This window comes from Archocentrus centrarchus, chromosome 13, assembly GCF_007364275.1.
Source record: "Archocentrus centrarchus isolate MPI-CPG fArcCen1 chromosome 13, fArcCen1, whole genome shotgun sequence".
NCBI lineage: Eukaryota > Metazoa > Chordata > Actinopteri > Cichliformes > Cichlidae > Archocentrus > Archocentrus centrarchus.
In genome coordinates this window covers 9,639,458-9,664,449 of record NC_044358.1, presented here as the reverse complement: position 1 = coordinate 9,664,449, position 24,992 = coordinate 9,639,458, and the positions used below count along the sequence as shown (strand labels likewise).

At 44.7% G+C, this 24,992-nt stretch overlaps 1 protein-coding gene across 2 annotated transcripts in view; it reads right to left on the bottom strand.

Annotated features, from left to right (window-relative positions):
* Positions 1–7,540: 7,540 nt before the first annotated feature.
* plekhg2 (pleckstrin homology domain containing, family G (with RhoGef domain) member 2) overlaps positions 7,541–24,992 on the bottom strand; it is a 114,047-nt gene continuing 96,595 nt past the window's right edge. For both annotated transcript variants that reach the window (XM_030744732.1, XM_030744733.1), the window contains exons 19-22: positions 22,266–24,090; positions 21,372–21,846; positions 18,928–19,665; positions 7,541–13,044 (exon numbers count right to left, since the gene is read on the bottom strand). In XM_030744732.1, coding sequence (XP_030600592.1) covers positions 10,617–13,044; positions 18,928–19,665; positions 21,372–21,846; positions 22,266–24,090 — 5,466 coding nt within the window. In that variant the 3' untranslated portion in view covers positions 7,541–10,616. The remainder of the gene's footprint in view (positions 13,045–18,927; positions 19,666–21,371; positions 21,847–22,265; positions 24,091–24,992) is intronic.

The following is a 24,992-nucleotide window of genomic DNA, read 5'->3' as shown; positions in this document are numbered from 1 at the left end:
CTCCCGCCTGCTGACGGTTGGCTGCGATAGAGGGACACGCCCTACTTAGGAGGCTGGAGGGACCACGCGGACCCGAGAGCATCATTTGTGTCCCCAAGCGTTCAACCAGCCACCATACTAAACATATGTTCTGTTCCAGAGTGGGTAGGGGTGAGCCGCCAGTTTGTTTCTTCAGTTTTCTCCTGTGTTGTTATAGGTAGGGAGGTAAGCAAGTGTCATTTGTTTTGTTTCTTTTTGGTTTAGGTTAGACGCCGGATCACGGTAGTTTTTAGTTCCCGTTTTGTTTATTGTTTTGGCCTGGGCTCACCCTGATGTGAATCGCTCTGTGTATCTGTCTGTGAACTAATAAAGCTTTGTGTATATATATTTGCATAGACGGTTGTTGTGTGGTTGCTTGGGTCTTGGGGGGCGAATGGTGTTCTCAGTCATGTTGCGCTCCGGGCCCCTAGACGGGTCGTAACATGAATTGGGGGCTCGTCCTCTGTTTTTTCGCTTGGGTTTTGTGTGTTGTTTGGTGGTTGTGGTTTTTTCTTGTGCTGTGGGGGGGGTGTTATGGAGTTTTCTCTAGATGATTTTGTTACTGCTCCGTCATGGGATAAGCTGGAGAATTGTAGGAAAGCGGATTTGTTAATTATCGCCAATTGTTATGACATTGCTGTGTCTTACAGTGCCCGTAAAGCGGATGTGATGGCAGCTCTGGGTGCAGGGTTGGTGGACAAAGGCGTGCTTCCTTTGCAGGTAGTGGTTGCCAAGCAATCAGCGGAGGCTGGTGCGGGGGTTGACCCGCAGGCTGTCCCAGAGGTTGTTGGCGCGCCTACGGCTGGGTTGGAGCCGAGTGCGGGGTTAGGTCCTCCTTCGGGTATGTCCACAGAAGATCTGCGTTTAACTTTGCGGTTAAAGGAACTTGATATACAGGCGATGCATCTCCGCATCAGGGCTTTAGAGCTTGAGCGGAATGGTCCGCCGGTGGCTTCTACTCCTGTCTCCCTTCACCCGCACTCCACTGCTCCTGCAGCATTTGACATTGCTAAACACATAAAATTAGTTCCTCCGTTTCGTGAGGCAGAAGTCGACTCATACTTTAATGTTTTTGAGCGTGTGGCGGCCGCGCTGAGCTGGCCCGAGGAGTGTTGGCCACTACTGTTACAGTGTAAACTTGTTGGTAAAGCACAGGAAGTGTGTACTAGCCTGTCTATTGAGGATAGTCTTAACTACGACATTATTAAAAAGACTGTGTTGCAGGCCTATGAACTTGTTCCTGAGGTGTATCGCCAGAAATTTAGGAGCTGTGAGAAGTCTGACGGCCAGACATTTGTGGAATTTGCACGGGAGAAGAGTCGGCTGTTTGAGCGTTGGTGTCAGGCTAGCAAAGTGAAAGATTTTGATGATCTTAAAGAGCTCATTCTGTTGGAGGAATTTAAGAAGTGCTTGCCGGAGCAGGTGGCTGTTTACCTGAATGAACAAAAGGTGACACTGCTCACCAAGGCAGCTGTCTTGGCTGATGAGTTCACGTTAACTCATAAAACCGTATTTTCCACTGCTCTCTCCCGCGGTGCGAAAACGGGTTCAGAGAAGAAAGTGAGATTGTTCGTGTCTGGTCAAAATCGCAGGACTGTGGGTGGTGATAACCGTGAGTGTTATTACTGTCATGAAACAGGGCACTTAATTGCTAGGTGCCCTGTGCTTAGACAAAAAGAACAGCGGAAGAGTCAGAAGTCCCCCATGTCTGTTGGTTTAATCTCCCCGCTGCCTGAGATGCTCTCACCTCATGAGTTGCGACCTAGCTGTAGGGTGGAACCTGGTTTTGAACAGTTCATCACCAAAGGTTATGTATCTAGGACTGGGGAGGGGAAAGAGATGGTGCCGGTCACTATTCTTAGGGATACTGGGGCTCATCAATCTTTTATGTTGGACTCTGTGTTGCCACTGTCTGATGAGACTGCATGTATGTCAGATGTGCTGGTATGGGGAATCGAAATGAGTGTTATCCGTGTGCCGTTACACATTGTGTACTTACATTCGCCTTTAGTAACCGGCCGTGTTAAAGTCGCAGTGAGGTCCCGATTGCCTGCTGAGGGGGTTACGTTTATTTTGGGGAACGATTTAGCTGGTGGACGTGTTTTTCCCACCCCAGAAGTGGTTGATGTGCCTGTAGCGTCAAGCTGCAGTTCAGACGCATCAGTGTTGGATGCATCAAGTGTGTTCCCCGCTTGTGCTGTTACTCGTGCGCAGTCGCGTAAATTTTCTGATGTTGTTGGCTGTGCTGACACGTTTATGGCTGCGTTAGATGAAAGTCTCTTGCCTGCTCCAGTGACTCCTGCTGAGGGGAGTACACCCGCGGTTCAGGGCGACATGCTGGAAAAGGGATCTGAGTTGAGCTTAGAGCTAAATAGGGATTTGTTAGCAGATGCTCAAAAAAACGATTCATCTCTAAGTGTGTACATGACCTCTGCTGCAGCCTCTGGCGAAGAGAGATGCCCCGTTTACTTCTTCCTACAGGATGGAGTCCTCATGAGGAAATGGTCCCCTGACTCCAGTGGCCTGCACAGTATCACCCAGGTGGTGGTACCGCAAAACTATCGGTTACAGGTACTTAGTTTGGCTCATGATTCTGGTATGGCCGGGCATCTTGGTATTAAGAAAACCTACCACCGTGTGTTGCGTAGTTTCTTTTGGCCTGGGTTAAAATCTGATGTGTTGAAGTATTGCCGCTCGTGTCACGTATGTCAGATGGGGGGTAAACCAAACCAGACTATCCCACAGGCACCTTTACACCCTATTCCAATGATAGGAGAACCTTTCGAGAGAATCATTCTGGATTGCGTGGGCCCACTGCCAAAATCCAAAGCCGGTCACCAATACCTTCTTACAGTAATGTGTGCTGCCACAAGATTTCCTGAAGCTTTTCCCCTGCGATCTCTAAAAGCAAAAACGGTTGTGAAGGCCCTTACTACATTCTTTTCTACGTTTGGGCTACCACACGTTGTTCAAACGGACCAAGGTACGAATTTTATGTCCAAGCTGTTTGTACAGGTTCTGAAGGAGTTGGGAATTAAGCATATAACCTCCAGCCCATACCACCCGGAGTCACAGGGTGCTTTAGAGAGATTTCATCAGACTCTGAAAATGATGCTGCGGAAATTTTGTCTTGACACTGGTAGAGATTGGGACGAGGGTTTGCCCTTGCTGTTGTTTGCCGTGAGAGAAACCACACAAGAGTCTTTAGGATTTAGTCCCGCTGATCTTGTGTTCGGTCACGTGGTACGTGGACCTCTGCGTCTCCTTAGAGAAAAGTGGTTGTCGGAGACTCCTCAAGCCCAACATAACGTGTTGGACTATGTTAGTAACTTTAGGGAGAAGCTCCACCATGCCTGCCAGTTAGCGCAGGAGAATTTAGCTCATGCCCAACATGAGATGAAGGTTCGTTATGACAAGAAATGTGTTACCAGGGATTTCCAGCCTGGTGAAATGGTGTTAGTGTTGCTGCCCTTATCAGGATCCAGCTTACAAGCGCAGTTTGCAGGTCCATATCACGTGGAGCGAAAGATCAGTGACACAGACTACGTGATCCACACTCCAGATAGAGGAAAGAAAACCAGAGTTTGCCACGTTAACATGTTGAAACGCTATATCTCGAGAGACAGCTCTGCTGCCCCAGTCCCTGTGTGTTCTGTGTCCTCCTGCAGACCTTCTGATGATGGTTTGACCGGGAGAGAGGATGTGAGAGTGGGTCGGCTAACAAACTCTGAGGTGCTGAATAATCTTGAGTCATTCCTGGCTGACCTTTCTGCCCCTGCTAAAGCTGACATTCTTGCCCTCATAGAGAGCCACTTGTTGCTTTTCTCTGACCATCCCCAACAAACATCTGTGCTATGTCACGATATTGATGTGCAGGGTCACCCACCAATCAAGCAACACGCGTATCGCATTAACTCTGCTAAGCGTACGATCATGCAGCAGGAGGTAGAATATTTGGTCAAACACGGACTGGCAATTCCCAGTGCTAGTGCTTGGAGTTCTCCCTGTGTTCTGGTTCCAAAACCTGACGACACCTCTCGTTTCTGTAATGATTACCGGAAAGTGAATGCGATCACAAAACCGGACCCTTTTCCTCTTCCGAGGATGGATGACTGTATCGATCGGGTTGGTGCAGCCCAATACGTAACTAAACTTGACCTGTTAAAAGGTTATTGGCAAGTGCCGCTGACTCCACGAGCCTCAGATATTTCTGCTTTTGTGACCCCCGATCATTTTTTACAGTACACAGTAATGCCGTTTGGGCTGCGGAACGCACCTGCTACGTTTCAGCGCTTAATGGATAAAGTACTGGCCGGAGTTTGTGGTTGTGAGGCGTACTTGGATGATGTTGTGGTTTATTCATCTACTTGGTCTGACCATTTAGAAACCCTAACCCTTGTGTTTAATCGTCTTCAGGAAGCCTCACTCACATTAAACTTGGCTAAATGTGAATTTGGAAAAGCGACCATTACTTATCTGGGGAAGCAAGTGGGCCATGGTCAGGTGCGACCCGTAACAGCCAAAGTACAGGCTATTCTCGACTTCCCTGTTCCGCAGACAAAAAAAACGCTAAGGCGATTTCTCGGAATGTGCGGATATTACAGAGGTTTTTGTAAGAACTTTTCTAGTGTGGTGGCTCCCCTTACTGCGCTGGTGAGCCCTCTAAAACCATTTGTATGGACATCCGCGTGTCAGTCTGCTTTTGATTCTGCAAAGACCCTGTTATGTGGATCGCCGGTCCTTGTCGCTCCAAATCCGGCGCTTCCTTTTAAGTTGGACGTTGATGCCAGCGCCTGTGGTGCAGGAGCCGTTCTTCTACAGGAAGATACACAGGGGGTGGATCATCCTGTCTGCTATTTCTCAAAGAAATTTAACAAACACCAGTTAAATTACAGCACAATTGAGAAAGAAGCGCTTGCAATGATCCTAGCGCTCCAGCATTTTGAGGTTTATGTTGGGTCCAGTGCGGACCCAGTTCAGGTTTTTACTGATCATAACCCCTTGGTGTTTCTGTCCCAGATGCGCAATTCAAACCAACGGCTAATGCGCTGGTCTCTGCTTCTGCAAGATTTCAACCTGCAGATTAGCCACAAGAAAGGCACTGAAAATGTTCTGGCAGACGTCTTGTCTAGGAGTTGGAATTAAACGCTGTTTAATTCTTGGTGATGGGGGTGTTACGTCTGTAAGGGTATTGTGTGTGGGTGTGTCTGTTATATGCTAATTTGTCTGTGCAGGTGCTCGGGTTCGATTGGTGCGGTGTGCTCCCGCCTGCTGACGGTTGGCTGCGATAGAGGGACACGCCCTACTTAGGAGGCTGGAGGGACCACGCGGACCCGAGAGCATCATTTGTGTCCCCAAGCGTTCAACCAGCCACCATACTAAACATGTGTTCTGTTCCAGAGTGGGTAGGGGTGAGCCGCCAGTTTGTTTCTTCAGTTTTCTCCTGTGTTGTTATAGGTAGGGAGGTAAGCAAGTGTCATTTGTTTTGTTTCTTTTTGGTTTAGGTTAGACGCCGGATCACGGTAGTTTTTAGTTCCCGTTTTGTTTATTGTTTTGGCCTGGGCTCACCCTGATGTGAATCGCTCTGTGTATCTGTCTGTGAACTAATAAAGCTTTGTGTATATATATTTGCATAGACGGTTGTTGTGTGGCTGCTTGGGTCTTGGGGGGCGAATGGTGTTCTCAGTCATGTTGCGCTCCGGGCCCCTAGACGGGTCGTAACACTCCACTATATATTTTTGATTAATTTAATACTTTTGCTCCGATACATTTTTCACGTGCTGAATCGTTACTCGTTACTATTATGAAAACGTTATTAATCATCCCCAAGTCATAGTATCAATGCCAGAGCGGTAGATGGCGCTGTCACGGTTTATGAAGCTGGCTCATCATTGGGCGATTTGAGCGATCAAGCCTATAAAAAAAACGCAGGCTTCTTCTCCGCCTTTTGCGCTGTTGCTTGCAAGTATTGAGGACAGAACGCGTCAGCTTACTGTCCGATATCGAGATGGATGACGTCCCAGGAACTCCTTGTCCAGGTTTGTCTTTTAGCTGCTCTGTGGACTGCCCCTCTGGCCTTTTGAGATGTTTTATTTGTGTTTGTTTGTTTGTAAACACTTGTATGGCCTTTTATCATTGTACTCCAGCTTCAGCCAAATACATTGTGCCTTTCAGATGTTTGAAATAATATAAACAATGATAATCAAACTTTTGACTGCCTTTCTTTAATATACACAGTACTTGTACTTTTACTTGTACTTGTACTTTTGGTACTTGAGTAGCAATTTTTGAAATACTTCTACTTGCAATACTTAAGTACCAAAAAAATTGAGTACTTCTGTACTTCCACTTGAGTATGGTGTTGAAAGAACACTTCAACTTTTACTCAAGTCAATTTTTTTTATATAGTACTTGTACTTCTACTCCACTCCTCTACTCCAGTACTTTATACATCTCTGCTGAGATCCTGAGAGCTACCCATTCTTTCACAAATGCTTGTAGAAGCAGTCTGCATGCCTAGGTGCTTAGTTTATACACCTGTGGCCATGGAAGTGATTGAAACACCTGAATTCATTGAGTTGGATGGGTGAGGTTGGTGGTTCAATCCCAGCTGGTCCAGTATGCATGCCAAAGTATCCTTGGGCAAGATAGTGAACCCCAAATTGCTCCCGATAACTTCGTTGAAGTGTGAACGTTAGATAGAAAGTGCTTGTATGAGTGTGTGTGTGTGTGTATGGGTGAGAGTAGTAAGCAAACTTTAAGCCTTTATTAAGCCACGCCTCTCTCTGTCAGCTGTCAGGCAGAGAGGCCACGCCTCTCTGCCTGACAGCTGGATGGTGAGCTGCTGTCTGCAAGCAAACTCTTAGCATTTCTGTACAACTTTATATCTTTAGAGAGGAAAAATGTCAGTTGTTACATTTTCTCTTTCATTAATATTATTTTGAAATTATTTTAATGATGATATCCATCCATCAAGCTGCAAAAGAAAATCCCCGTCCTGCCCTGTATTGACACGTACACAGCAACTGAGAGCTTAAGATCAGCAGATTTCCTGCTCATATCTGACAAATAAAATGAACTCTTACCCAGAGAGAGTCCGCTGGGGGAGGACGGCTAATGATGAACTGCAGATGAGTGAAGAATGCGTGAGAAGGCTTGTAGACATCAAAGGTCAAAGTTTGCCAAAACCAAAAGTGAAATGGTGCCACCACGTGACAGAAAGATCAAGTTTACATAATACAGGAGCTTTTCAGTAATCTACTCAAAGAAAATCAAACTGGCCTTTTTACACTGATGGGCAAAGTCTGTCTGGTTTAAATGGCAGTCTCCTCTCTTCTATAACTCCCGTTTCATATCAGAAAATGTGACTGGGCTGAGCATTCTGCAGTCAGCAGGTAACCTGATATGGCAGGGCGTGGATTCCCAGGTGAAGATAACAGATGACATGAAGGCAGGTGAACCAATGGCCATGCATTCACATCAGAAACAGAGGTTGGGGACAGTAAAGACACAGCAGCAGTTCTAGTTTTAAAACACACACTTTTATTTTTTGTATTTTCTCAAACTCTAGCGAGTTTACTGGATACAGATTTGGTTAAAGTTCCCTTTTTACCAGTTGCCAGAAACATTCTGGACCTCCAGTTTGTCACCAGTGCCATGCAGAAACCTCATTCAGCAGCATTAATTTCCTTTTTCACATTTTTGGTACTTTTTACTGCCAATTTCTGTAGAGACTATAATGTACAATAAACGTCGCCTAAGTCAAAGTCACACAAATCAGATTTTCACTGTAGTTGGATGGCTTCTGCAGATCCCGATTGTTCCTAACATTAATTCCAGTAAAAATAATCTCCTAAGTTGGATCATACATTTCCAATTAAATGTGATCACATAAGTCAGATGAGTTTAGCGCTAAAGCCTTCCTCAGTTCCCGTCACACTGACTTCGGGTGATCATACACGCAAACTCCATGCATCGGCTCATTCATGCACAACTACACACACTGTCGCTTGACTGTCTAGTCACATGATGTCAGAATTGGCTGCACTGGGGGAATCAGTTCATTTCACCTGAGACAATCATGACAAGCGCAGGAGGCAAGCGTAAGCTAAAAACTCACACTTATGAGCAGAAATACAAGATAATAAAATTTGCAGAAACAAATCCAGGGATGAAGCAGAAAGCCATTCTCATGAAATTCAGTATTAGACCCCAAACTGTTCGATATTTTGAAGAATTTTAAAGAATTGGACTTTATCTGACTTACACATAAGACTGATTATTTTACAAGTCAGATGAAATTCCATGGGACATTTCAGTCCTACTTAGGCGATGTTTACTGTAACTGTAAAAAATAAGACCTTTCTTCGACCCCTGGCAGCATCAGTGAATTACACTAGCTAACACTGGCTTAGTGGGTATTCTGTGACCAGTTGGTAAGTGATTGTGGGTGGTTTCTGACAGCTCCCAGCATGAAATTGGTCACAAAGAGGTATACAGTGCTGCACCAAAAACCTCCTTGCTATTGCGATCATCACTAGCAGATTGCTGCAGTTGCCAGTGGTTAACATCAAAGATGCCAGCTTGTCTGCAAACATTTGCCAACTACTTGCCGAGTGGTAGTGAAATGGAAACATTTGCCTTCAATCCAAGAGTTGCATCTTCTGAAATGTGTTGGTTTTAGTGGTAAGGTGCAACAAGTTGCTGCATTCTATGGAATCTGTGGGTGAGCGCTGCAACGTGTAAGCAACCAAAGCTCTCACAAAGAGTTTTCTGATGCAGTAAATCTTTGCGATTGATTTCACCTGGTGACAGCCAGCAATCTCCAGGAATACACATTTTTACCTAGAACAAGCGGTCACCGGAGGGTCACTGACCAATCTGTAGGGCTGAGTGACTGAGTTTTCAAACACTTTGGACAATTTTGTAATAACACTAATAATATTTTTCCCCTTCCTGTTCTTTGGAGTATTGACTAAGCTGCAGAACACTTAAACAATGTTTATATTTTAACAGGAAAAACAACTTAAACCATCCCTTCATTATGCTGCAATAGGCCTAGACTGCTGGGTGGCTTCCCATGATGCACTGAGTATTTCTTCTTCTGCTTCACTCATCTCTTCTCACTCTCTGTGTTTATACCCCACTCTGCATTTGATTATCAGTTTCATTTATCTCTGGCTCTCTTCCACAGCATATCTTTTGTCCGGTCTCCTGCCCTCCCTTCACCCCGAACCGGTCGCGGCAGGTGACTGCCCCTCCCTGAGCCTGGTTCTCCTGGAGGTTTCTTCCTGTTAAAAGGGAGTTTTTCCTTCCCACTGCCATGATTTGACACTATATAAATAAAACTGAATTGAAAACATTAAAAAAAGTTTTGACAGTGAAGTACAAGCCACAAGGTTTCTGGAGGGCACTGATATCAGCAAAGAGAATTGTGTAACAAGTATAATTAAAACACACAGATATCAGCTTGGTCTGACGTTAGAACAAAAACCTAACCAGACACGTCATTACACACACACACACACACACACACACACAAACACACACACACTCAATGAATGCACCCAAGAGCTGAAGACACTGTGCAAAAATACCAGCATTACTTTAAGGATATTAAGTGCCAAAGAGAATAAGACTAACTTCATAAATAAACAATAAAATAAAAAAAAGAATGAAAAAAAGAGAGAGAGATCATTAATAACCACAGCTATCACCAACTTTTAACACTGGTCCCAGACAGCCGAATATGGATGTTTGTTCAACAGAATATTAAAAAAACAGAGAGGAAAAATAAAAATAATACATGTGATTGTGCACAGCACTGGACCATCAAAATGTCTGCTTGCATGATTTTGGATGCACTCCAGCTGAAAAGTTTGAAAGTCTTTTACAAAAAAAAGAAAAAAAAAATCTTAAATGCATCCACAGATAAAGTCCAGGGCTGTTCAGGAAGCAAACCGACCAATGAACAATCTTCCAACCTTTAGATTGTCATAATTCATCCAGCTGTGGACAGCCAGGGTTTGGGGAATCATCTGACAACAACTGTACTTGCAAAGTTCTCTAGTCTGCACAATATTGAGAACTTTTTGCAAGAAATTCCATCAACATGCAGATCAAAGTCAGATCAAAAAATTATGAGGCCTTCATAAAATGGGTATAAAAGATGGACGTAGTTTCCTGATGCAATTTCACTCATTAGTTTCAAGTCTTGCTGAATACAACATGACTTTGTCATGTAAATTTTGGTCCAATTAGAGTCAAAAAGGAGGATAAAGGAGAGTACTTTTTGACGCACCCCTAACTCACCACACCTGTTTCGAAACCAACTGACGATGTCCCTGTGGCTACATCCATCTTTTACAACAGAAAATGCATTTTGTTTGTTATTACATGTGAAGACTGCACATATGAAGCTTCTGTCTCATAGGCAGAAGACGCAATTCTGTTTCCAAGTTGAAGTAATAGATCTGAAAGATCTGGAGCACTGACAAAAAACCAGCACCTTCTGGTGTTTTTTTTGCATCTCATTGTTAAGGTTGCACTTTTAACATATTCCCTTTTTGATCCATGAATGAAAGACTAGTCTCTCTCCTTCATCGCCTGTTACAGTTTTGAGGAAGGGGTGAAGGAAGTTGTGAGAGTCCGTTGATGCTTACTCTCCTCACCATCTGCCCCTGTCCTGCTCCACCAGCTCCAGCTCCCCCCTGCAGGGTTTGGGTTAGGCTAACTTGAGCGGTGCTGAAGGAGGTTATTCGGCCACTTCCGGCGATTTGTAGGTTCACTGTGGTGGCATAACTGGCCTTCTGGTTCCCCTGTTTGGTAGGAGATGAACTGGAAAATGGTAGTGGTGATGCTCTTGAGGGCAGGGGAGAAGAAACTGAGGATACAGGAGGTGCTGTGGTATTGATTTGACTCTGACATGGTTGGACATGGAATTGGTGGTGTTGGTAGGGGGTAGGAGGAGAGGTCATTCCTGAGGTGGAGAGAATCAGACATGAGGAGGAGAGGTTTTGTTCAGAGGAAGGTCGGGCAATGTAGGCACAGATCAGCTGACTACGACAGCTGCCTTCTTCTAGCCCAGGATCTTCCCAGTCTATCTGTCTGTCTGATGAAACAGGAGAGGACACAGGCATAGGAGAGGAGGCACTGATGGTGGAAGTATCACCTGTATCAGGGATGTCTGTTCCATTATATTTGTTTGAAAGCTCTCGCACATCTGGCCAGGGCACGCTAGTAAAATGCTGCCCACTCAGGGTACCCTTCCCTGGGGTAATCCTGCTGGATGAGGATGGGGACTGAAGCCCATTTTGAGGGCTGAGGCAAGAGGGTGAGCTGCTGTATGATGACCATCCACTCCTTGGACTGACTGGACAGGAGTCCTGCTGGTCAAAAGAAGCATGGGCATTTCCACTAAAACCTAAAGACCTTCGGCTGCTGTCTGCCCAAGAGCGGCGCTGGGCAGCAGCAGCGCTGATCCGGGCTGGGCTAGAAGGTCTGTCAGCCATGCTGGAGGAAAAAGACCTGCGGAGGCTTTGGGAGGTAGTAGGGCAGGGTCCAGAAGGCGAGGATGCTCTAAAACTACTCCGTGGCACAAAAGAGGAAGAAGAAGAAGTTGGAAAAGATGCCAGTGTTGATGAAAAGGAAGGAGAGGCAGAGGAGGAGGAATATCTGGGGTTTCTAGGCTGAGGTGCCGCAACGTTATTTGTCCAAACATTCACTGACACACCAATAGGAGGGGGGGAGAGGATCCGGGGGCTCAGACATGAAGAGGAACTCACTGAAGAGGTGATGGGGAGCTCCAAAGTTAGGCCTAAAGGGTTACGGGAACTTGTATTTCCAACCCTTGAGCTCCGGGGATGGGGGGGCTTGTTTGCCATGGGGGAGGAGAAATTGTGCTGTGGAGGGGGAGAGCAAAAGTAAGCGAATGAAGCTGGGGCTGGGGAGGGAGACGGGGACTGAACTCGTGAGCTAGGTTCGGATGCACAAAAAGGCCGGGCTACACGGTTGTGTGATCCTGACCAGAGAGAATCTTGGGATTGTTGCCTTACTGTGGCACTCCCATAAGCTTGTGGCTCATTCTGTGGATTCACTGACCAACCTCCATTACTGAGATCACCGTTAAAGCTGCAGCTCACATGACTGAATGCTGTGCTGTTATTGTTGTTGTTGTTTGGATTCTGTGAAGAACCAGTTTTGGAGTGAAGGAACGAGGGACGTGGTGAAGAGGATGAAGTATAGGGTGACTGATGATGGGCTGGACTTGGGGAGCGTCGGGAAAGAGAGGGAGAAGGGGGCATGAAGGTCGGAGAGGTGCAAGAAGACCAGAGAGTGGATGGTGGACACTTTGGATGTTGGTACCCATCCTTAGTACATGCTAACTGGGCGCAAGCAGGTGTACTGGTACCTTGCTCACTTGCAGGAGGTTTAGGAGAAGGGGAACGTTGTCGTAGGTGGGAGGAAGGTAAGGAGAGAGTGGAGGAGGGGCTTTGGTTCACACTGTTGCGGGCAGTGCTGTCTTTTGCCATACTCTGACTGATGGACTGGCTGATACAGGAGGCAGCTAAGGATTTGGTAAATGCAGAAGATGAAGTGATGGGGGAGGAACATGGAGGAGAGCGCAGGGTAGAGGATGGTGTAGGTGAGGGAGGAGGGCCTCTCACAGATGGAGAGAAGGAAGGTGCAGGAGAGGGGGTAGACGGGGCTTTCCTGGCTAAAGACGGAGTCGGGGATAAACAGGGAAGAGCCTTGGAGGTACTGTTTGGGCACACAGGAGTGGGAGAAGATTCTGAAATATCCCTGAATGGTGAGGAGCAAGGAGGTGCTCCTCCTGAGGAGGTCAGAGGAGCTCTAAGAGGAGAAGGGGAGTGGTGCCCCAGGCTGGGTTTGAAGGCTGAGGGAACAGGGGTAAGGTCTGTGGCCTGGTCAGGGGTGGCAATAGCTGGGGTAGATCTCTCTTCCAGGATGGAAGTCTTGAAGATGGGAAGTTTGGTAGGGTATCCTGAGCTTGGCTCTTCTGGGTCCCTGGAAGTGATAGAGAAGCACAGATTTAATCTAGTGTCTTGCCTTAAGGCAATAAATAAATAAATAAATCACATAAATCAAAAAAGCTGTTTTTGACATGGACATTTTGACTATTTTCTTTCAAAAAACAAACAAACAAACAAACAGCTAAAAGTCCAAAAATGGCCCTTTAGGCTTTACTTAAGAAACATGATGTCATGCTAGTTCATTAACTTGGCTTGTAAGCAGTTCAGTGGACTTAGATTCCTATACATGTAGTAAAAGCTTTTGCTTACAATTATTGTTGCAATGACATTTTCCCTTTCTTTGTGGCTTCACCTATAGTTTTTACCAGTTAGACAAACAAAGTGGAACTATTCTGACTGAACACAAATTAAGGGTGGTCTATTTCTTATGATAGATAGATAGATAGATAGATAGATAGATAGATAGATAGATAGATAGATAGATAGATAGATAGATAGATAGATAGATAGATAGATAGATAGATAGATAGATAGATAATTTTTTCTACTCATTTAAACAGCGACTGGCCTGTAAGATGTCACTGCTGCTGTTTGCCAGCAACCACTGAAAGATTATCTGCTAGCACACCAACAGGAGGAACACACAAAGCCAAAGATGACTGCAGGCATCAAAAAATCTTGCAGGGAACTTCAGTCAAAAAATAATAACAATAACATAAGTAGCCACGCTCGACTGTTTTGGATTTGTACTGTGGGAATAGGGGGGTGGAAGTGCTGTTATAGGAAAGTTTCTGAACATGTGTGTGAAGTTTGATGGGTCTAGCTTGAAAATTATGCATCTATGGGGTGAATTTGAGCCTTCAAGGTCAAATCACTCTCAAGTTTTGGCCAATGTTTATCTTTTTGTGGAACTTGACCTCTTCACCTTTACCTTCAGGTCAAGGTCACTGAGATTTTAATGTGCTTTAGATTTTTAGTAAACGCATTTATGGTGTGAATTTCTTTTTTTAATGCCAACGTTTAAGTTTTTGTGGCACAGACGCTATGATGATACCTCGCTTTTTTCTTTGAAACAGCTGAGCTAAAAATCACAGCCAGTGCAAACTGCCAGACAAACCTAGCAACACACAAGTCTAACACAACCATTCAAAGTCATTTAAGTGCAGTTTGGGGTGGAAGTCAAACTTGGAAGAAGAGTAAAATACTTCTTAATAAATATCAAATAATACTCAAGCTTGAAATACTATTACCTATTCTGTTCTCTTTCAGGGTTCAGGCTGTTTCTAAATATTCATTCACACAGTTTTTGTTTTTGCCAGGGTCTGGAGGAGGTCACAGAGAGGAAGAAAGCTGGCTTAACCTCTTAAAGTCCCAAAGGATTCACCCCTGACCCAGTCAGTGTTAGGGTTGGATTTGGATCTGTGCTCTTATATGGAGTCTTCACCTATTTGGCATACCTAAATGGATTATATTCCAGATATTACAACAGGGGCAGCATGGTGGTTGTTACCACAGCTGCCTCACAGCTAGAATGACATCTAGGAGGCCTGGGTTTGATTCCACCTTGGCCTGGGCCTTTCTCTCTCTCTCTGTGGAGTTTGCATGTTCTCCCTGTATCTGCGTGGCTTTCCTCCCAAAGACAAAACAGGAAAACTTTAATGGTAAAATAAATGTATGCAACTGCAATTGAAAGGTAACATCTTCAAGTTTCTGAAAAATCTGCATATCTAATTTGCATGTCTAATCTTAGAGGCATTGGTAGTGACATGGTTGATGATTAGACTTGAAGCCAGAGCTCTGAGTCATTGTTCCAAAAGAAAAAAAATTATTGTGGTTTTCAATCATCAGAAGTGTTTTGAGACAGTTCTTTAATTTGCTTCCAAGGAAACAGATGTCTTTAAAGTGGTCTTGAGTAATACTTCTGCAGCTTCTTGGAGGTCTGTGGTGCTTTTTCATTTTCTGTCCAGTCCTTGTAACTAACCATTTTCAGGGGAATATTTTGGTTTCTCAAGCATCTTAACTATGACCCATGACTCAGTCAAGCATAAATTTTTTTTTCTAATTCAAGGGAAGAACCAGCGTTGTGTTGACGCATAACAGAAAACTTAGTAAAGAACCAATTTTAAATTGTATCTTTAGGCACTTTGTTACCAGCAGCCTATCAGAAAAACATATGCAAAGACAGCTCAGTTTGACAGACATAAAAGCATTTTTGCACCAACAAAAGAGCTATAACCCAAAAAAACCTGGCATATCTCAGCACAGTGTGCAGTGTGTCCTTAGAGGTTTTATTGATTAAACTGGACAAGAAGTGTGGAGGACAGAAGAAGTGTGAGGCCTAAAAACTATACAGATGAACAGCATCTGAAAGTCATGTCCTTAAGAAACAGGAAAACTGCAGCAAAGACCTGACAGGACCTGAGAGAAGCATCTGGACCTTCAGCTGATCCATCTACTGTTCACTGAAGTCTCATGAGAAATGATCTCAGTGGAAGGGCAGCTCTCAGGAAGCCATTCTTAAGGAGGGGAAACAGGAAGGAAAGGCTGAGGTCTGCAACATTATACATGAACTGGACTGAACATCAGTGGCAAGAGGTCTGATGGAGGGATGGATCCAAGTTTGACATTGTAGGTTCAAGTTGTCATCAGTATGTGTGGAGTATGTGTCAGGAGAGAGTCACAACAGTGAGTGTCTGCAGCAATCTGTGAAACACGGTGGAGGCTCTGTCATGGCTGGGGCTGCATTTGAGCCAGTGGTGTTGGAGATCATGTTAAAATTGATGGAAATAGGAATGCAGAAAAGTACCATCAGATTCTAATCCAACATGCAATACTATTGCCATGACAATGGTCCCAAACATGCTGCCAATGCACTAAAAGCATACCTGGATAGAAAAACACACTATCAGTCATGGATCGGACCTCCTCATTACTGAAGCAGTGTGGGATCATCCTGACAGAGAACAGAACAAATGCAGAAACATCCAAAGAAGAGCTCTGAATGTCCTTCAGGAAGCCTGGAGAACTGTTCCTGAACACTGCTTAAAGGAATGACAGAGAGCTGTCATTCCTTTAAGCAGTATATATATATATATATATATATATATATATATATATATATATATATATATATATATATATATATATATATATATATATATATATAAAATAGAATGCCTTTATTGTCATTATACAGGATGTACGATGAGATTATATATACAATATCATTGTACATCCTGTATGTATGTATATATATATATATAACTGTAATTTCCCAATTGTGGGACTAATAAAGGTATTCGTATTCGTATTCTTATATATATATATTTGCAGATGTTTCAATAAATCACTGCACATATTTCATATCTTCCTGTAAAATATAATAAAATAAGAAGTAGGTTGAGACTTTTGCACAGTACTGTACAAACATTTAAAGCCTTGGAAAAGGAGTTTTAATGAATAGAGTTGAGTGCCAGACTAAATTAACATTTAGTCTAAATTAACATTTAGTCTGGCAAGAAATGAAGTGCCAGATATCAAAAGCTCAGCACAGCCCTGAGGCACAAAATTCACTGAGAAGCATTTGTCCTGCTTGAACAGTTTGAAGAACATTCCTTTTATTTAAGAATCGCAATCTTCCCCTCCTCCCACTAAGGTAAACATCACATTATGCACATGTAGGTTCTTGGGGGAGGGGGGCTCGTGCTGCAGTGAGTGGGGCCACCTCCTTGGCTCTGCTCGCTGTGCTGCGTGATGTCCCACTCCTCCTTTTTTAATTGCATTATACAGCTCACAACACATCATAGTACATATAGGGCCTTGGGGGGCAGGTGTGTCACACAGTGGTTAGTGGGTGGCACTGCTGAGCTGGCCCCACTTATCTGCTCACTGCTGCCTGCTCCTCAATTTTATTTACATTTTAGACATTGAGGGCCTTGGGGGGGCAGTGTGGATGGGCGCTGTTATTCAGTGCTCATATTACATCTGTCCCTCCAATTTTAATAGCACTGTAGTTTTCACACAGCCATACACATTCTTCTCAGTACATACACTCACATCACCCCCCACACAGTGAGTGGGAGGAGGGGGCGAGCGGGTCTTCTCACACCCCAGTTTCATGCACCCCGCCTGGGATGGGGACTGGCTCGTTGTTCGGGGCTGGGTTGGCTGCTTCCCTGGGTTGCTGCTGGCTCTGTGCTGGTACCCGCTCTCCCACACTAGGTGTCCATGTAAATTACGTGTGTGTACATGAGTGTGTGACTGGTGCATGTGGATGTCCATGCGTGTGTGTGTGTGTGTGTGTGTGTGTGTGTGTGTGTGTGTGTGTGTGTGTGTGTGTGTGTGCATGAGTGAACGACTTGTGCGTGTGTGTGCGTGTGCATGAGTGAACGACTGGTGCGTGTGTGTATGTGTGCGTGCATGTGAGTGTGTGTGTGTGTGTGTGTGTGGACAGCTGGGCCTGGGTTGGTGGCTTGCCGAGCCTTGGCACCTGTGGGATGTGGAGGGCGGGAGTTACCCCTCCCTACCGCTCCACGCTGCCCCCCACTGGTCATCACTGCCGCCCCTGGGGTGTGGGTCCCTGTGGGTCCCGGGGTGTGTGGCTGGATGTCTCGGCGTGGTTTTTGACCTGCTCCCTTGGCGGCTGTGGCCTGGAGGAGGCTTGGGCCTCTTTGGCATGTGGGGGGGCTCTGCCGGGTGTTGGGCTGCTCTCGGGCGCTTGGGGCCTCGGGGGCTGCATGCTCGGCTCGTGCTGGGGGTGCCGGCCTGCCGGGGGGGGGGGGGGGGGGGGGGGGCTGCTCGTCGCCTCTGGCTCTCTGGACTCTAGCCCTTTGACTGTGGGGGCTTCGTCTGTGGTCTCCCTCCTTCCTCCTCTGGGGAGTGCACACGGTTGCCATCGGGATGTGTGGCCCCAGGTCTTCTGAGCTCCTGGGCTGTGAATGGCCTGGGTCCCCTGGGTCCTTCCCTATTTGCCTCTGGATTGCAGGGGGCATGGTTGCAGTTTCTTGCCCTCATTATTGAGTACATTGCATGACAGAGGCGCATACACACACATTACTACAAACAATAAAATTGTATGTGTGTGTGTATATGTATGTGCATGTGGGTGTATGTATGGATGTGTGAGTGTGTGTGAGTATATGTACTTTTTTTCCTTTCTTCCTTTTGTCCCCCCCCCCTTCTTCTCCCCCCCACCTCTTTTTCTTGCCCCTTCCTTGTTGCCTGTCAGACTTGGCATAAATAACTAAATAAAAAGATAAATAAATAAAAATACAAACATTAACAAGAATAGCCTATAGAAAACATATAGAGCTGTTCTTGTTAAAGCAAATATTTTTGGTACATCATTGCATTCAGAACATCATTCCGATTGTGAAAAATGCCAGACATGACAGGCTAAAAAAAAAACAAAAAAACGAATCGCAATCTGAGATATCAAAAGAAGAAAACAAGTTTAACTGACATTCCTTAAACTGAAAAGCATGGGTTAGGTTCACGGTGGGTTTATTAGTATTTAGGATGAGTTACTAAAGACAGCAATTCTACATCACCTTGTTGACCACCTGCTATGAATATGATTATTATTATTTTGCCAAAACACGTCCATTTCCTCACCAAATGTCTTAAAGTAGACATTCTGCTCATTCCCAGCACCATAATTTGACTGACTGGCCCCTCACAAACAACGGGTTTGAACATGAAGCACCAACAGATGGTTCAAACACAAACAGTGATCTCATTACTTTAAACGCTGCCCATGGTTAATATGAACATGTGGTACTGTAACAGGAAAAGCAAAATAAGGAAAAGCAGAACAGGTACACTTTAAGTTGTGTTTTGCCCTTTAGAAAAAAAGCTCTTGTGGGCTTTCTCCAATTCTGTCACATTGGTTCACGCATGTTATCTGCTCCCCACATACCTGTGGTCACCTTCAGCCATACGGTTCCAGGAATCGGATGAAGCCTGCTTGCCCAGCGTGGTCAGCAGGTCAGGCGGCCTTCGGCTGGTGAAGGTTGGGAGACGGTCTGCAGACTGCACTGATGATGGGCATGACTGGGTGGGATCTGATGGATCTGGTGCTGCCTCTTCTCTTGATCTGCGATCTCCTCGGGTCTCTGTGAGTGCGCGACAGCTTACTGAAGGCTCAGATGTCATGAGTGAGGGTGGACCAGCAAGCTCTCCTGAGGATCGAGATTCACTGAAGTTCCCTACTGAATCCTCGCTGTACTCGTTTGTATCATACTTTTTCTCCTCTAATGTCTTGTCCTGCAGCTCATTTTTCAGCTCAGTGCTGCCTTCGTCTGCCAGGGAACGTGTTTCTCTCTGGGCCTGCTGTCTGGTCGATGCTGGGTGAGGTGACGCGGCGCGGTTGCACTCTCCGGAAGATGCTTTTGCATTTTCTGTGCAAACCCTGCATTCAGGCCCTGCATAAACATTCCCATCTTTGTTCAGCAAATCCTTGTCATTTATGGAACTGCTTTCTGTTTTAGCTTGCATACACTGTGCAGCTGCTGTGTCCATGTTGTCTCCATCTTTGGATACATTCCTCCAGCAGCCAGCAGACAGACTTGGCTCTGAGAGAGCAGGCTGAGTAAGGTTATTTCCAGACTCTCTGACTGAGTAATAAACAGGATGTTGACCACTCTGCTGCTCCAGCCTGCAGGCAACCAGGGAGCGACAAAAAACATCATGCTAAATGTTATATTTGTGATAAATAATACAGTAGCTGTATGTAAATGAAATGAAACTGCTGTTGCTCTACTCAGTGAACTGGAAACCTGCTGAATGCTATCTCGCTTGTTTTGAGAGTGCAACTAATTTGTTGTAATGAAACTTGTAAAATGTTTTATGAGATAAAATTAAAGTTACACTGAGTAGTTGTGGTTTCTGTTGGATCTCAACTTTGTTGTTCTAAACTTTTTTACTGCCACTATTTTAGCTCAGCGGTTACTTCTAGACATAAGGGGTCATTCACAGTTATCAACATTTTCCAAAGCATACAAAGACTACTCTTTTTCAGCCCCCCAAAAGTGTACAAAGAAAATGTTGATCTTTTTTCATGACATTTAATTTCACTGGTTCTTTGGTATTTTAATGTAACAGGAAGTATTACAAACATCCTAGTGTTGAAAAATGCTGGAAATCTTGGCATCAAATATATTCTTTCCTATCTAGGATGCAATAAACTGATTTCAATTTTAATTTGTGTACTGCACTGCATGTACGCAAAATGTACATGCCACCACACTGTACACAGTCACAGTGGAGCCATTTGTCATCTGAATAGCCGGTCTAAAAGTGACTGTCGGTATTTGCCAAAACAATTATTGCTGGTATTTCTATTGTTGTAAATGACTTGTTGACCTATAATCTGTCAAGCATATCTCAAACATCATCTCTTATGAATGATATCAATTAATTTTGAGTCATAAAGAACACCCCTGCCACAAGGTATAAGCTGCACCGGCCACCAGTGTTGCCAACTTAGCAAGTTTTCACACCTCCCCCCAGCCCCGCCATCATTTTTTCCATAAAGCCACTAGCAACAAATTTTGCAACTTTTTCTAGTGATGTCGGCGACTTTTGGATAATTTTGGAAACCGGCTGGGAACCTGAAAACTCTGCTGCCGCCATGTTTTGTGTACATACAGCGTTCGTATTGCGTCCCTTCGTACACTATGGCAGTCTTGTAGCAACTTGTGAGACAGCTGACAGCGAGTTTTCTTGCACAAAAGTTGGCAACAGTGCCGTCCGCCAATCACCAGATTATGCACAAATATACGGGCCAGCATAGATGAAAACAGACCAGGAACATGTAGAAGTAATGTTCATATTTTCTGAATAAAATCCATCATCATTTTCTGTGGTTTACTGTGTACTTTTTTTTTGGAACAATACTTCCACTTCCTTGTTGAAATTATCTCCGGCAGATTTGGCTGCTTTCTACACCAGTTGCACCGCACTTGCAGCTTCTTCCTGTCTAATTTGTCAAGATTTTCTAACTATTTGAAAAGCATGGGTATAGGAACACTTTCAAAACACATCAGACCCAGTCCTGGATAAAAAGAAAATGGATGGATGGATGGATGGATGGATGAGTGGGTGGATTGATGGATGGATGGATTCTAAGACTGAGGCTTCAAAATGCAGAGTTTAGAGATCAATGGGCGATTCTACGGTGGCTACATTTAGTAGTATTTTAGAACAACTGTAATTAAAGAAACCAAAGTACTGACTAATATTTATTCATTTATATATTATTAATCAAAATGTATCATCTCTACTCAACTTTTCTACTAATTCCTTTATTTTTAATGTTATCATACTTCTTTTTTCATTAGCCTAATTTCTGTAAATACTCACCCATCTCTTCTCTGTGATGCTTCAGTAACTGGATACTCATCCCTGTTTTGATTCAGGGCGTCATCGATGAAAGAGTCACGGTTTCTGCAGTTCAGGGTGCTATTACTGGGAGAGCAGCACAAACTGGAGCTCCAGTCTTCAGCTTGTGTCCTGAGGTGCTGAATGGTAGTTTTAGAAGATGAGGATGCTCCAGCTGAGGTGTACCTGTGCTCATAGCTGTTTAGCTGGGTCTGACTAGTTGACTGATTACTTAGCAAAGTGGATGGATTTTCTTCAGGTGTGGTGGAAGTCTGGGAATTTTCACTCGAACTACAGCCCACACCAGAATCTCTTTCTTTCAAGGCAGAGATGAAATCTCTCGGTCTAGAGAGGGTAAATCCATTTGTCTGGTGGTGACAGGTTCTAGTCAGCTCTTCTTTTACAAACATACCAGACAACAGAGGCTCAACTGGCTCAATTGCAGCCTCCCGGAAATCTACGAAAGAACAAAAACAGACTATAAGCCATATCATATCATACGGAGGCTCCAAAGGGGTATCAAGCAATGCGGCGCCCAGAGAACATAGTACGTCAGTGCAGTTGTACCAACAACAGGCAAAAAATATGGTTGTGGTCAGTTTTGAGGCAAGTGATTTTAGTGAAAATTTACCATTAGGATACTGCTTATTGACATACGTAACAAGCTAATAAATACAGAGGGTTACCCACACAATCAGGACCTGAAGTATCTACTAGAAGCCAACCTTCAGCTAGAAAGCATGAGGAACAAATAATTCTATCAGTCACTATGGTGACCCAAGACTTTGGTCTATAGTAAAATTATCTTGATGCCCAGGCTATCTTCAAAAAGCCCAGTGTAACAATATGTTAGAAAAAGTCAGAAAGGCAGCCTACCTTGTGTGAGGCCCTCTGGTGTCTTTATTGTCATCTCTTCCTGGATCTCTTGGCTCTCCCAGCTCATGGATTGAATCTGGTTCTGGTGTCTTGTTTGAACCTGAGTTTGCTGCTTAGTTTGTGTTACATTTTGGGTTTGAACTTTGGCCTTGGAGTAAGTTTGGCTTCCAAATTTGGTCTCTGACTGACTGGTTTCAGTTTGATATAGTTTTTGGTACTCAGTTGTAGTTTGAGATTCAGCCTGTATATGACTTTTAGTTTGGCTCGGACTTGAAGGTCCAGACAGTTTAGCAGAGACCACCGATTGGTTCCTTCCAGCACTGGACCGTTTCTGATGCAGGGGGACCTTCATGGTGCTGGCTTTGGCACTGTACATTCGCGCCAGTGTTTGGACCTTGCTTAGAATACGCTCTGAGTTTTCTATCAGCACAGGGTCCACCACAGGGCTTGCCTCAAATAACCCAATACCAGCCACGTCCGATCCCATGGCCTCAAACAGGGCTCGGTTGGCAGTGACAATCCTGGAGTGACGGGACCATCGACCCACTTTTATCTGACTGGGAAGATCCTCAAGATTCCCCATCGTCTTTGCTTGGCCTCTGTTTTCGGTTCTAGTCGAAATGTTCTGGGTTTTTGTCTCACTTTTTTGGCCCTGTTCTGTGGAGTTCACAGGTGTAGAGGTCTCTTTATGACTTCCATTAGTTTCTGCTGATTCTGCTGGATTAGGTTCATACCCATTTGCAATAGCTTGGCTAACAGCACCAGTTTTGGCTGTTTCATCTCTGGACTCCACTTCCAGTGAATTTACATTCATCGTCACCTCCTGACTTTCCACCAAAGATCCTTCACAGCCATTTTCATTTTGATCCTGAATCTTTGTCTCTTCTCCAACGGGCCCGCTTTGGTTCGACTGCAGATTCACTGAGTTTGGAGTCTCCTTGTCATGACTCACAGTAGAGGATGGAGACTTGACTCGGACCTCTGTATCCAAGTAACTCATTGGTTTATCAGCCTGCCCCTCACTCTCCACATCTACTAATACTGGAGTTGGGGAAGAAACTGGACCAGAGGAAGAACAATGCTCTTGATCTGCATCTCTGTCTAATGCTTCGTACTTTAGCCGTCCACTCTCTGACTCCCCCTGGTGACCACCCACATCAAAGCGTGACATGGTCTCCTTTACCAAGCCAGAGGGAATTTGTGAGAAACTGTTCCTCCTTCTTGACGCTACACCTTCTGAAGGCTCTTCATCTTCTGCCTCCTCCTTATCCTCTTCAGCCTCAGCTGCAGCCTCATAATAACTTCTTATCTTTTCAATGATCTTCTTGTCTCTCTTGGTGAGGTGGGAACCTCTTGTGGGTGGGTGGCATTTCTTGTTGGGGTGATTCGGAGCACCTGGATTTGAGGAGGAAGTGGTGGACTCATATTTCCCTTGCTCACTTGGTGCAAATTCTTTGCTCTCGTTTTCTCTCTCTCCTGAGATGAACGGATGAAGATCTGGAGTTTGGGGTGGGACGATCTTATGTCCATCCTCACTGTCACTGGTTTTCTTCTCTTCTTGATCTTTATCTTGTACTTCTCCATGCACTTCCGCTCCCTTTTCCACTTGACTTTCTGCAACTTGAATTTCTTGGACTTCACTTCCAGTCGTTTCATTTTCTTCTGTGTGACTTTGGACAGTGTCATTCTCAATCTCTGTTTTTTCCCACTCCTGTTGCATCGTGGGTCTTTGTTCTGGGCTGGAGGGCCGAGCAACTGGGGGCAGTGGGCAGGTGAAGTTGGTCTGGTTAGACAGAGGCTCTTTGGGCTGATCCTGGATCTTCTCCTAGAATAAAAGTGAGAAGAAGCTTACTTTCATATGAACACTGGTATGAGCTAATGTAGCTGGTGGAATATGGACACTCACTAATGGGTTTGTTAAAAGTCTGGAGGATGTTTAAAGCAAATATTAGATTTGAAGACACAGATTTTGTTCAAATATGTGAGTGAATTTGGTTAAACAACAATGGTATGATACAACTGTAATGGTGAATTTCTTTACAACTCATCTATTTGGATTTTGTAAAAGCTTAAAGTTTGCGTTATTAGAGGCGTGGCCTCTTTGACAGACGGGTGGATGGCGACACAGGTGACTGTAGCTGCTAGCTGTCCGCTAGACTTCACCTCAGCTAACTGGAGTCCCTGAACTGGATCTCTGAGCCGTGTTTGTGCTGTTGGAGGATTTTTAATGCAATTATCTGACCAATAATATGGCTGCTGTGCGTCTGTATTTTTCCTGTTGTTCATGTGAAGGTCACAGGGAGAAACTGTGCGACCAGTTGCAGGAGCTGGCTTGCTCACTGCAGCTCCGATCACACTTTCCACCACAGTTTTTTGGTGTCGGACTGGTTCATACAGGTGTGCAGGTAAATATCTCTCTGAGTGCAGTTCTTCTTTATCGTCCTGCATAGAATATTTTGTGTGTTTGTTCACGCTGATCCTGCTGCAGAAGCTTTAATAAAAGACTTACTTGAAGTTCAGTTTTGTTCAACAGACAACCAGAATTTTGAGATCAGCAGCTCTGGTTGTCTGTTCAGAGTTCCTATAAAAGCTTTGGTTTCCCTCAATCTACCTTTTCTTTTTCTTTTAATAAGCTTCCCAAAAATGGATTTTGAGGAATCAGACTTGTCTCCTTAAAAATGTGGTTGAGCACATGTTCGAGCAGAGGTGCCTCGGTCAGGTTAGGCT